Source organism: Ixodes scapularis, unplaced genomic scaffold (assembly GCF_016920785.2).
Source record: "Ixodes scapularis isolate PalLabHiFi unplaced genomic scaffold, ASM1692078v2 PGA_scaffold0__279_contigs__length_252992795, whole genome shotgun sequence".
Classification (NCBI taxonomy): Eukaryota; Metazoa; Arthropoda; class Arachnida; order Ixodida; family Ixodidae; genus Ixodes; species Ixodes scapularis.
Genome location: NW_024609835.1, coordinates 171,074,592 through 171,088,670, shown reverse-complemented (window position 1 = coordinate 171,088,670; position 14,079 = coordinate 171,074,592). Strand labels below are relative to the sequence as shown.

At 50.5% G+C, this 14,079-nt stretch overlaps 2 protein-coding genes across 2 annotated transcripts in view; both read left to right on the top strand.

Annotated features, from left to right (window-relative positions):
- Nucleotides 1-291: 291 nt before the first annotated feature.
- Nucleotides 292-1,548, top strand: LOC120837071. Its single transcript, XM_040206245.1, has one exon. It carries the CDS (start codon nt 292-294, stop codon nt 1,546-1,548), a length of 1,257 nt encoding a protein of 418 aa, XP_040062179.1.
- A 1,406-nt stretch (nt 1,549-2,954) lies between these two features.
- LOC8030222 (protein artichoke) overlaps nt 2,955-14,079 on the top strand; it is a 67,269-nt gene continuing 56,144 nt past the window's right edge. Inside the window, exons 1-3 of the mRNA XM_040206247.3 lie at nt 2,955-3,415; nt 3,572-3,991; nt 4,325-4,524. Coding sequence (XP_040062181.1) covers nt 2,955-3,415; nt 3,572-3,991; nt 4,325-4,524 — 1,081 coding nt within the window. The remainder of the gene's footprint in view (nt 3,416-3,571; nt 3,992-4,324; nt 4,525-14,079) is intronic.

Genomic DNA, 14,079 nt, shown 5'->3' with positions numbered 1-14,079 from the left:
TTGAAGGTTGAGCAGGATGCACAGCATCATAAACGCTGCCATTGACGAGAAAATTTAAAAGTGATATGAGAGGTACTTGAGCCCTATGGGACGCTTGTTCAGGGTGACTACAAATTACACCCGAAACTGTGTAACCATGGAGCTGGTCGAAAAGTAGCGATCACTAGGGAGCTGAAACATCTCGTCGCTGTTCCTGAGTTCCTGGTTTCCTGGCTGCATCTCGTCCGGGGCCTGCGTTCTGCGGTCCCTGGCTACGTGTCGTCGAGCGCCCCGGCGAGGGTGCGAACCGCCATGGCGGCCGCGTCGACGGAATCTTCTCCCCCGCCGAAAGCGCACGCTTTCGACATTGTAGTGCCAGTAGGCACATCGGCGGACGATCTCATTGATGGGATATCCGCCATTGTGGGGCTGCCCGAAATTTTCTCGGCGCAGCACCTAGGAGGTACAAACTTCCAAGTCGTCGTCAACACCCGTGCAGCCGCCCTCAAGCTTCGTGAGGCCGGCAGCGTCTCCATCGCCAACCAGTCAGTCCCCATCGTGCCGACGGGTCCGCAAATGACGAATGTGACTTGCCTCTTCCTGCCGACGTTTGTACGCAACGACCAGCTCGTCCAAGCCCTGGCCCCGTACGGCAAAGTCATCGACGTCTCCTACGCAACCTACCACCGAACGGCGACTGTGAAAACAGGAACCCGCTTCATCCGCATGGAGATGAAGGAGGCTAACCCCCTGCCCAACTTCCTGCGCGTCGCCGGACATCGTGCTACTTTTGACTACCGCGGCCTGAAGCGCGTATGCCGACGCTGCAGGCAGGAGGGCCACGTCCGGGCACAGTGTACGACGGGCTACTGCGACCGCTGCGGTGTCTTCGGGCACCCAACCGAGGGCTGCACTGCCAACTGTGGACGCTGCGGTGGAACCCACGCGACTGTGGACTGCACGGCCAAGAGAAGCTACTCCTCCATGGTCACCGGAAACCACGCCACCGATTTCCCGGCCCTGGACCCAGGAAACGCGACCCGTCCCATCGCCCCCGAAGCTCCGGCCGTACCAACCGTCTCCACCGTCGCCCCTCCGTCACCACCTGACGCCGCAGCCGCGGCCGCACCACCGCCTCTTCCGTCGCCGCCCCCACCCGCCTCACCTGAGCCAAGCCCGACCGGCTCGGGGGGGACTTCAGCCGAAGCGACGGACTCTGCCCGAACCGCCGCGGTTATTGTCGGCGACACCGCCTATGCAGCGTGGAGCCAAGCGTTGGGTGATGGCGAGGTGTCCAGCGACAGCGACCACCTCGTCATCGACGAGAACCCCGCTCCAGGTGGCCCCGCAGAGACACCGACCGACAGTATGGATACGACCACAACTGAAACACCGGAGTCCGACTCGAACCGACTAACGCACGAGGACTCCAAGCGTCCCCTCGGTAGCAGCGGTTCCCGCTCAACTGACAGTGGGGGCCCACGAGCCAAGTGCCCCAAGAAACCGCAAAAGTCCTCCCCCCCGCGTCGGGACCCCTCTCCAGCATCGTCCGACAGCTCCACGTTTTAAGCAACACGCCGGCGTCCCTATCCCCCTTTTTTCTTTATACTGGCCACACTTCGCATATTATCCCTGAATGTGCGGGGCTTTCGAAACCCAGCGAAGCAAACTGAAGTGACGCATTTCGCGAGGATGCAGAACTGCGATCTTCTGTGCTTGCAAGACACCAACTTTGCCCGCTTCCGTGACGTTGCGGATTTCGAATTCCGGTTTTCTGTGACTGCTTTTTTTTCTTACGCGCCGCGCCGCGCGACGGGCGTGGGCGTGGTTGTCTGCAATCGCAGTCTGCTGCGCAATGCCACTTATCTTTTTGATACGGAGGGAAGAACTCTTCGTTTGGACTTTTTCTTCGGTGAACGAGAATTTCGCCTCGTCACTGTCTACACACCAACTGTATCGACCTTCCAGCACGAGTACTTCCGCAGCCTGGACGTGCACCTACTCGACGCGGGCCCGTGCTTTTTGGTCGGCGACTTCAATTGCGTTCTGGACTCTAACGTCGGCGTTCGGGGTCCTGGTCAGGGTCGCTCAACCTGGTCCGCCCGTGAACTTCGGCGGCTTGTGAGGCACTTCGACCTCGTAGACGGATGGTCCCTACTGCATGGATCCACCCACCAGTCGACGTGGAACAGAGGGGCTTCGGGAAGTCGCATAGACCAGCTGTACTTGCCTCGCACGCTATCTGCCGCGCTATAGACCTGTATTGCGGTGGACTTCCCGTCGTGCCCAGAAGAGATTTCCGATCACCGTCCGCTACTTATCAAGTTCTGCTTCGACTCTCCCGTCGCACGCTCCTTACGTCCGTGGCGTCTGGATTCCAGGATCCTCCACGATGAGACCACGCGCCGCACGCTAGGCAACCTGGTCAAGGAGTCGCTAGTGAGAGTGCGCCCAGAGCCGGCGTCTTGGGACCGCCTAAAAGGTTAATGGCAAAGCTTCAGCACTCTGATGGGATGGCACCTCCGCGAACGGCATCGAGGGCTTCTACAAGACACTATCCTCCGAATCCGTATCGTCCGCCGAGGGGGCGCCTTGACCCCCTTCATGAGGGCGTACCTCGACCGCTGCAGAGACGCTACGAACGATACCTTCGGTGGGACCCCACCGCGGCTACTGTCTTGCAGGCTCAGGGGAGCCCGTCGGTCCACCCGGAGGTACTGCGCTACACCCATCGCATAAGCCTACGAGCCTTTGAAAGACAGCAGACGCCCTCCGCATCGGGGTCGCCCGGCCACCTTGACAATGGTCGCTTCGCAGCCCACTTCCGATCGCTGGCCCAGTCGGACACGTCGGTTGATCGCTATTCGGTGTCCTCGCACCCTCTCCTCAGCAGCCTCCCCAAGATCTCCGCCGAGGATGACGCGGGCCTGCGGCGGCCCCCGTCCGCGACCGAGCTGTGGAACGTTTTGAAGCGGATGAAGAACGGCTCCGCACCAGGACCGGACGGTCTCCCAGCGGAGTTCTACCGCACGTTCTGGCACATTCTCGGTAACTTCTTTACCGCTGTCGTGCGGGTCTGCTTTGAAGACCTCCTCCTAGCGCCATCCTTTCGGCTGGGACGGATCGTACTCATCCCCAAGGAGGGTGGTGACCATGCCGACCCCGGGGCATGGCGCCCGATAACGTTGTTAAACAGTGACTACAAGCTCCTCGCGGCGACCCTAGCCTCGCGTCTGCAAACTTTCCTACAGGAGCTGGTAAACCCCCGACAGACGTGCTCGGTGTCGGGCCGCAGCATACATACTTTGACGACTCTCACTTGCGACATCCTGGAGTTCACACGCTCCCGACGGGCGAACGGGCTTCTCGTGTCGTTGGACCAAGACAAGGCGTTCGACCGCGTCGAGCACCAATACCTGCTCGGTGTTCTCGACGGGTTTGGCTTCTTCTCCTAGAGTGCTCAGCTGTTCGCAGCATTGTACAGTGACTTGCGGAGTGACTTGTTCCTGAATGGCTCCTTAGTGGCACGCTTTCCGGTAACGCGAGGAGTTCGGCAGGGGTGCCCGCTGTCCCCGGTACTTTTCGTCCTCAGCATAGAGCCCTTCCTGGTTGGAGTCGACAGGCACCCCAGCATAAGCGGACTTGCTCTACCTGGGTCCGGTGAGCTTCCTGTCTCGGCGTATGCGGACGACGTGACCCTCTACCTGCGCGACGAAGACAGCCTGGTGAAGGCCCTCCGACTCTTCGACGAGTACGCGTGCCTCTCCGGCGCACGGTTGAACCCTGAAAAAAGCAAATCTTTCTGTATCGGGGCTCCCCCCAGGTGCCCGCCATCTCTGCCGCGAGCCCAGTCCGTTACCATTCTTGGAATCTCGTACGACGCCTCCGGCGTGGCTCCGGAGACCTGGGCCAACCTGCGTCAAGAGATCATAGAGAAGGCCGCTGAAGCTGGCCATTACGACTTCCCCATGGCTGTGCGGCGGTACCTTGTTCAGACGGTTTTCTGCGGAAGGTTGTGGCATGTGGCCCGCGTAGCCCTCCCGCCGCGCCCCTTCATCCTCTAAGTGCGCTCGGCGTTTTTTACCTTCTTCTGGAACAACCGCACAGAGCTCGTGAGGCGCTCCCGCTTATGCCTCCCCCGCTGTGAAGGAGGGTAGAGCTTTCCGTGCATCGAGCTGGCAGCGCCCATACTGGCCCTGAAGACAACCCTGGCAATCCTTGACGACCACGACAACCCAGCACGGCCACTCACGCTCTACTTCCTCGGCGCCAATAACCGTCTTTTGGGAGACTCTCTTCCGAGCCCTCTTCGGCCCCGAGCGGAGACGACCCCTGCATTTTACAGGTCTACCGCGGATCTCTTCGACAAGCTCAGCGTCCACGTGTCACGAGAGGAGATACTCGAGGCCCCGGCGTCTAGGCTTGCTGAACGCCTAGTGGTGGCAGACCAACCCCCGCCGCCGGGCACGGTGCAGCCGTACCCGTGGCTGGCACTGACGTCGTCCACGCTGCCGGACCACGTGCGCGACTTTGAATGGTTAAAGGGTTGGGGTGCCCTCCCAACAAAAGACAGGCTTTTTCCGCTGGGGAGTGGTACGGGACGCACAGTGCGTCAATTGTGGTGCAATAGAAACAAACGCGCACGTTGTGAGAGAGTGTGTACCGGCGAGGGACCTACGGCGCATAATACAGCGCTCGTTTCGAGGTCTCGGGGTGGACGTATACGTCACACAAGGCCGTTGCCCGAGGGGCGCCTTTGCGCTGCTACTAGTGGCAATATGTGAGTGGGTGCTGTGGCGAAACCGTTGTGTCGCGACGGCCCAGCGACAACGACGCCGCGCGTTGTGGCCGCTGTTGTGGGACATCCGAAAATAACTCACCGCCTACCTGGACGACCAGCGGTTCTCCCTTGGCGAACAAGAGTTCCTCCGCCGGTGGTCGTGCCGCTACCTTTGTGTGGTGAGGGGTCGCGTCATGATCAACTTTTTACTCTTTAATGGGCCTTAAACTCTAGTTGATACTACAGACCAGTCCCCCGCGAGACCGTTGAATATGTTTGTTGCGTGCAGCGAGCGTGCATTTTTGTGGAATAAAATTTTCTGAACAGCTGAAGGATCACCGTTTCCATAACTCCTCGAGTGCAGGCAGGGTACTTGGGAGAATTGTAGACAATAAAAAGATATAAAGTGCTGATTTCAGGCTTGTGTCCCTTTGAAATGCCTGGCTAGATCTGGAATTTCCTTAGCCAGATCTGGGATTTCCATATCTGGCCAGGGAAATCGGGCTATATTTGGCATTATAAGGCTATATCTGGCAGATATACCATATCAGGTTATATGTGGCAAATTTTTGGTATGGCCATTTCTGAAATCTTCAGATCTGGCAGATATAAAATTTTGTAAGGGGTGTCTCTAGAATGTAAATCGAGCGTTTGCATTTTCGTGACAACGAGACGTTTTCATTCAAAGCTCATTGGTTAAGAACTTCAGCAACATTACAATTGGCCACCCTCGTGCACAGCAAACAAAATCATTTAAGAAAAATGTTTCTCACCTGTGCGTTTTTTTTTTTTTTTTTTTTTTTATTGTAAAGCAGTTGGAGGTTCAATCTCTTCGAATACAAAACGAAGGCGGTGAAAACGTTTTAAAGCCTGGACTCCATGGAGCAAATATATGCAGCGAACAACCTATGAAATTCGCCCGGCGGCACGTTCGATCTCGCAGAGCGCAATAGCCCCTGTTCTCACACCCCGCACAAAGCGAACGGCGCCGAGCAAAGATTCACTTTTTGTGTGTGTGTGTGTGTGTGTGTTTTTTTTTTTTTTTTGCTTCATGGCATACAGCCCATAGCAACACAACAAAATGTGCGTAGTAACATTGTATGACATTTCACGTGTTTTGGCACGTTCTTTGCCACATAACGTGCTGTTTGTTTGTTTGTTTGTTTTTGTTTGTTTGTTTGTTTGTTTGTTTGTTTGTTTGTTTGTTTGTTTGTTTTGTAAAGTCCGAATGGTTTTGTTTACCATGGAATTCGCCCAGCCGTCTCTATCGATCGTGGTGATCGGTGCTTCGAGTCCTGTGGGAACGTTCACTCACAAGTATGTCTTGCGACGTTAGGAATGCACCTTTTAGCATGTTCTGGTTTAGCTTATTTTATTGTTCTGCGGTTGACGCAAACTGATTAAGTGTAAGTCTCTGAGTTAAGATAAGCCAGTGGAGATTACTCAAAGATATTCCAAAATGTGAATTTTGTTTTATTAGCTGTAAATCTAGGCAATGAAATCTGAATAATTCTAGCCCATGGTATGGCAGGCAAGTAGGAATGCCCCTTCTGGCTTATCATACCCTTGGCCAGCTACCTACAGTATTACGTACGGCACCTTTTTTTTCTCTTTTCTAGCTAGCATGCAGTATCGCCCAATAAAAACACCAGCAACCAGACTTTAAGCCACGATAATCACAGATTCTCGGTCCTTTTCACGAGAAGATTATTTCCCTAACCCACGATTCAAGCATCTTTTTTTTTGTGTGTGTGTGTGTGTTTTTTTCCTCGCCAAGTGTTGGAATAATTTCTGGCGCGGTCTCAAACAACCAACTGCAGCGACTTTGACATCGCCGCACTCTTTCTTTGAAAAATATTGGCACTACACGTAAAGGTGCCGTGACTCTGTCGAAATGTATACCACCGTTGATTCGTGACAGCCTAAGAACGTCACAGTCAGACGAAAATAATCCACTACACAAATACATGCAAGAAACCTTTCGCCGGAGCTACCCAAAATATCGCGTTTGGAGTTCTTTTACCCATTCCACATCTCGTCATTTATGACTGTATGAGTTTATACTATTGAGAAAACGTTCATGACAACCTCAGAGTATACGTAATAGTGCAAATTTAGACAAGAACTTATATAGACTTATAGTACAATAAAACTGTTTTATAGACATCGATAACTTGCAGCTCACTAAAATTGTATTTTTAATTAACTTTGCTGATTCAGGATAGGCTCGGATGGTCGCAGCCAATCACCCTGCAGCCACGCCGTTCCTGCTTAAAATTCGTATATTGATAAACCGAAACCATCACAAGCTCGGATTAAAACGATGGGTACCATTGACCCAATTATGTCCACAATCTCATTATCTACCGAGGCCCTAACTCGGCAAGGCTAGTTACCTCAACTGCCGATTGCCCAAACATACTCTGGTCCGAAAAAAAAGAAAAACGCGCAACATTTATTGAAAGCCTTCCTTCCCACCCTGGCAACCACGCGCGAGAGTGGGTCTCGGTACCACCGGCGTGTTGGGCCCAACGACGGGCGAACACGCCGAGCACTCGCTCAGCAAGAAAAGCAGCGACGGCCGAGGGAAAAACAGTTCCCCGGGGACAGCCATGCAGCAATGCAGGCGGTGGCGGCGGAGCCAGGGGGACCAACTTGGGGGGGAGAACCAGTGTCGTTTATCTTTTGCTCGGGCAGGGAATATCAGAGGGTGCCCAGCTGGCGGCTCTATATCTCACAACGGTCTCGCCCGGCACCCAGAAGGAGAAGGGCGCCACGTGAGCCGCGGGAGGAGAAGGCGACGTTGTGAGCTGCCTGCCTCCCACGCCACATGAGGGATCGCGGGAGGGGACTCTCGTCAAGCAGTGCACCGCTGTATGGTTTCGGTGGTTGTTTGTTTTTCGGCGTGAAACTAAAGTAGTTCGGTGCCGTGTGTGCACTTGCTCTTTCTGCCCGTCGTATACGACTTCGAGCAGTCGGCTGTTGCGTAGTTGAATGCGGAATGGGAGCGCACGAGATCGTGACGACTGAAACAGAATCGGGAGGGGAAGGGGAATGATGTTTGTTAGCCAATGACTCCGACATGGCTTAAGAGAAACGTATTCGGTCACAAAGCCGATAAATATAACTTCGCAAGCAGCGTTTGTCGGGCTCTTTTTATGCGTGTGTGCGTGTGTGTGTGTGTGTGTGTGTGTGTGTGTGTGTGTAAAAGTTGTTGCGCCAAAGAATTATCAGTCGCATTGCCGCAACTGAATTAAAGGTACAAACCTTAACATATATGCGAAACATGCGAAAAGGGTAAAGAGTATTTTTCTTATTTGATATGCCGTGTAGTCGTAAAACTTGAAGACGTGAAACGACCTCACGAGACAAACAAAAAATTATCAGACGACTGCCTCATAATTCTTTCATTGGATAACTTTAAAATACCTTTGGTGCTTTTTTGTTTCGTTTTTTACTGCAGTACGAACGGCTACACTACGCAACTGCAAGCAAGCCACGGCACTTATAAAATCAATAATGTCTTAGAAGTTTACCTCGTATTTGTCTGAATATCACGTCAGGATTTTAGCTTCTTTCATTATCATTTTGTAAGAAATATGAAACACTACGAACTAATTCAGTTACTCGCTGCCAAGTTCAAAATAATAAAAAACAATGGCTTGAAACTTTATTAAGCTTATCAATTACAGCTACAGGGATGATAGGTTACGTTCAGCAAGGACAAAGCAAGTTTGACTCTCTAGTTTCATTTTTTGGTCTAACACAACCAGAAACTGAAGCAGTCAGTTATTTCTAAAAGAAAAAAATTGTAATAATTATTAAACAAATTCACAAATTTCTTACAGATTATCACGAGCAAAACGACACGCGTCGATACTGTTAAAGCGGCTTGTCTTCGTCGCAGTCACATAACTATCATTATACTGACACAAATGAAGTGTTCTTAAATACGTGCAACCCTTGCTCGTAAAGTTCTTTCCTCATTATTTTTTTCTCAATTTTGTATAATGTGGCTCTAGGGACGATTTAAGTATAAGAAAAAGCAAAAGAAAGACCTAACTCGCACGAAAGCGGAGTCCCGTACGTTCTACAAATCGGGTGCGGCTTCACGACGTGTCAACGATGGCTAGATTGTCTAATAACAAAGCAATCGCGCCCGCCATAAAACAAATATATATATATATATATATATATATATATATATATATATATATATATATATATATATATAGATAGATATATGTAGCAGTATAACGTCTATCTCTAAACTCCGCGGCGGTTCTGGAGACTCGGGCACTCCCAACCGTCTCTCCCCCTTTAATGAGTGGCTTCAGGAATGGCGACGTGGCAATCATCGCCGGCGCAGGATCTCGTTCGTGTTCCCCTTGATGACCCCTGAGCGGGTCTCGCCCACCGCTAAATACCTGTGTCTGAGGCCCTCGACACTCGTAAAGAAACCTCGCAGGAGATAACAGGCAGGCTCCCTCCCCGCGTCTGGAGGAAAATCCAACATCCCCCAGTGACGCTGCACTAAGAATACCCCAGGGGTCAATATTTCTCGGAGTGCTTCGAGCGATGAGTTCATGTATCGCACCTTTGTCGTCAATGTCTTTCTCTACAGTTTTTCTTCTTTTTTTTTTTCCCTTTTAGTTTTGTTGCATAGCTCGAGACAGCACTAAGGCAATCTCCTAAGACAGCCCCAAGAGGTAATCTGCTCCGCTATTTGATGTCCGCGTTGTTTCAGTATGATTCAAGGTGAAGAGAAGCCTTTTTTTCTAGATGCTTCGAGATGTCGTGGCATCCGGACATTTCGGTGTAAGACGTTTCGGTACACGGACTTTAAGGTGCACGGACTTTCGGTGTACGCACATTTTCGGAGTACTGACAATTCGGAGCCCGGACTTTTCGGTGCGGGACTTTTATAACTAGAATTTTTTTTTCGCACTTCATAATTTTTTAGACTTGGTCATTCATATACAGTCACTTACTGATATACTACCTGAGTGACTTTGTTAGGCGCAGCACCATCCGGCGGGTGGACTGGAGACGTTAAAGGTTGTGCTTGTTTGCCGGTGTCTCTTTTCCAACTTACGCACTAGAAGCATGATACCGTGTTTACGCGTTGGGTTGATACAGGCGTTCCTGACGTCTTCTGTAAAGGTGTGGGCTTTATTGTTGTTAATCTGTGTAGGAAAAGACCCGAAGAGAACGAAGCTTGAGAATGTTGAAAATTACCCAAGACTGCGGTAAAAGATGGGAGACTTCGTCCTTCTTCCTGTGTATCCTTTTTCTTCCTCTACGTTTCCCACCTCTTACCACAGTTTCGGGTCATTTTCAACATCATCAACATCCACCAGCTGGCCTGCACACTCACCGTTTCTTTTATAAGCTTGAGAAGTTGTTTCTGTACGATAACGCAGAACAATTTGGAATATCATCAAATATGCGCCCACCGCGAAATCGTGTAGCATTGATTGTTTAGCACTGGGGTCTCAAACACGCGGCCCGCGACTCGCTGGGACACGGCCCGAGGGCAATTGGCCTATGAGTACCGGTTCACATATCTCGAGCGGTAGAAATGGCAGGCGTCATAGTGATCTGGACTCGCCGATACATTTTCGCTCGAAAGGAAGCTCTGCTCTTTTAACGTATTCAGATACTTTTTACTCGTCTTTGTTCATTTGGCCTTTGTTTCGCTTTATATTTTACATCCCAGCCTTTTGTAATGTACAACAATTCCGCTACTAGGCTGGAAGCGGGAGTTATTCGTTGAAGGATGCGTCTCGCCTGCGCGCTCTCTCCCAGCAGGGGCAACTGTCAACGATAAAGCTACGAACTCGAAATTCTCACCTTAAAAAAAAAAAAAAAAACATTTAAAGAAAAGTATTTTTTCAGTGTTGTAATAAAAATCGTCAGGAAAGCAAGAACTGTCAAATTAACTGATTGCTGTTTACAGACGTGTTGAACTTGGTTAATTCCCTAGTGAATTAAGCAAGGGGAACGACAGTGCACTTGCTCTCTTGTTCTATTAAAACGCCAGCACGTTGGCGGTACGGTATCATTTTAATTCTTACCACATCACATCAGGTCAGAGCCCCAATGTAGTCATAAACAAATCAGATCTAAAGGTGTCACAAGTATAACTGAGTTTACAAGAAGCAAACAGCACGAAGTATCTTCCCTTTTAAATCTTTTAATTCCCCCCCCCCCCCCCCCTCCCCGGTCTAACGTTGGCCCTCGGCATTACCAGTGTGGGCTATCTGGCCCCCACACTCAAATTAGTTTGCGACCACTGGTTTAGCACATCTAACAGAAAAAAATTAAATTTCTTCCCATCCCATACGCGTCGCACGCTTTATAATATAAATCGAGGCATAGAACACATTTTAACTCTTGTTCCCAAGCATGGTTCCAACAGACTCTAAATTTATCTGTCGTGGGCTCCGCTCAGAAGTCCATTCAGTTTAAATGTTGTATTAAGAGCCGAAATGTCAATGGGAAAGTTTTATAGCTCATGGATGAAGAAAGAATAAACAATTAAAACAGGGACAACACAACTACATCTTTTATAGCTCCTTGAGAAACACTCAAGTTACTTGTTTGCAACGTAGTACGGTTCGCGTGCTTCTTTTTTTTTTTTTGAGCAGTAAGAGGCTTGTGAAACATGACAAAATACCCCGATAACGCTCCCGCCCTATCATGAACTCAATTTGAATCATCACAAACTTTCTTTATAGGCCGAAAAAAAAAAAAGAAACACGCAAGACGCAAAACGCGTGCAACGCGCTTTATTTCTTACATAAACCCTTATGTCTTATAAAGACGGTGTTTCAGCGAAAGTTTTAACAGATTGCTAACGATAGGGTCGTTAAAAAAAAATCAAAAATAAATTTCCCGGTCAGCCAGGAACCGGCATGTACTTTGGAAATGAGCTATACAGCTTTTCTGCTGTGCTAGGCTTCCGTACGGTCTTCTCCGGAGCCTCCGAGGCAGCAACTAGCATTTTCAGGAGCATTCGAACTGCGCATCTTTGACAATTGACTGCGTTCGATCCCGAAACGTGCCCTCAAGCGCCTAGACCTATACGGACAGAAAGTGAGGGAGAGGAGGAGTCGAGAGCGCATGGGGACGTCAGAACGCCGAACTCTGGTCGGAAGGATTAGCGGGTAGACCCAAAGCCTTTGTCTCCACTGCACTTGTCGAAGGCGTTTGAAAGCGAAAGCCAAACGCCGGAAGCCGGCGTTTCGTGTTCTAACGCCGGCGTCCGGCGTTAAAACACGAACACTGCACTAACGAGTGCAGTGAAGACAAAAGGCGCGTTTACACGAATGCGACTTAGTCGCATCAAACCCAGTTGTCGCATTCAATGCGGTCGTATAAAGGGCATAATGCGCTAAGGAAGCGCATCGCATTCAAGTCGCTAGACGGGGGTGGATCGAGACGACGAATGCGCATTCATTCAGCTTATGTAAACTTGGGTCGCATCGCATTCTGAAACGGGGAGGATTATGGGAAGGCGCTCGCTGCAGAAGCTAGTGAACAGCTGAGAATATGGCGGCAGTCAACCTCGCTGGCGGTGCGGAGAGCGGTCCCTTGTGGTCGCCCGCAGTTTTTTCTCGAGAAGAAACGTGAGCTTTCATTGCCATCATAAGTGAGCGGAATATAACTGAGCTGCTCGTTGAGGGCGGCCCCCGTCCACGCCTTGCGAAGTACGACTTGCGCGTCCGAGGTAGTCCCTCAAATGCTTCGGCGCAAGCACGAACGACGCCGAGAGCTCCGAGCACTACATGGTATAGCGTAGAACGAGCAGCTCCTACCTCGGTGCCGTTCCTGGCTGCGCCGAAGCCTTTCGGCCTCGGGGTTCAGTTGGTCCGGTCACGGTCGGTGAGGTTTGTCGAGGCGAAGCGAAGCGCTGTGGCGTCTTCAGAGCGTTCAGAAACGACCTCGTTCGCCAGGGCTTGCGCACACACGACGCCTCTGGTCCAGAGTAACCCGGCGCCCCGGCCCGGAGCACAAAACGCTTGGATTTTGGCGTCTCTTCCGTCTCGTAACTCCTTGCACAACATCGAAGACAGTGGGCACAATCTATCGCCGAAAGCGTCGGGCCTTCACGTGCGATGCACCGGAAAACGTGGTCACATGGCGCGGCTTGTGCCGAAAACGCAGCTTTGAGCTTTGAGCTTTGAAAGGGCGTGGCGCCACTTTCGCGTAGCGCTTGCTGCGCATTCATGTAAACGTAGCCCAGTCGGCTTTATTCAAAGGATGATAGGAGCGCTGATATCGCATTGATGTAAACGCGGCTAAAACAAAGCTTATCATTCTGATGCCTTCGCGCGGTCGCGTATCCTCCTCTTTCTCACTTTCTCGCCGCATAGCGCGCAGCCGCGCCACAATAGGCAGACCCTTTTAGAAATATCTGGCAATAACGTAAATCCGCTGAAAGAGTCCAACAATATTGGGCGGACGAAACCAAGGTGAAGGACTCCGTTGCGGCCGGTACAGTTGGTTACACTGTGGCGTTCTTAGGTTTTTTCGATCCCTTCGCCTCTGTATGGCTGCAGGTAGCGTCTTCCTTATCACAAGTCGGGTAAACAACATTTCCAAACTACCAGCCTTTAAATATGACGAAGTACATCGCTTCTACAAGAGTCGATCGGTGTCAGAGCGCTCCTTCGACAGAACCTACACCTTCCTCGTTGAGAGGCGGCTATCCATCTTTGGTATTTCTCCGTGTTCTTTTAAAAACCCGTGGAATGAAACCTGCAAATACAAAATGAAGTGTTATTAAAATGCAAGTACCAATTTGGCTTAGCTGGGTGATTTGAGCGCGATGACGTGACTGATGACTTCCATCATTTTAAGAAACAAAAATCCACCCCCGCTTCCCCCCCCCCCCCCCCCCCCCGGGCCCTCCCGAATTTTTACAGTCCGCACTGCTTCTTCGTGTTCAAATACGTAGACCCACACGAGCCATCCTTAGTACACGGCGATCACAGGTTTTTACACCAAAAATTGTGTACAAATAATAATACAAAAATAGGAAAAACCTCAAGTCGCTTACTGGGTGTTCTTCAAAATAAAGTTTCGACTCTAAAATCGCCTGCAAAAATCAGGGACTTGACGTATCAAGTACAAACTTACCTGAAATACGTATTTTACTGGTCGGATTTATGCATTATAATCGTAGGTCCAGTTTTCACATACAAAAAAAAAACGATGTTTTTAAACGGGTTACTATATTTTTCATTTTTATATTTATCATACTTGAAGTAGGCTTGAATTTTGAATGTGTCAATGGGACCAGTTAAATACGTATC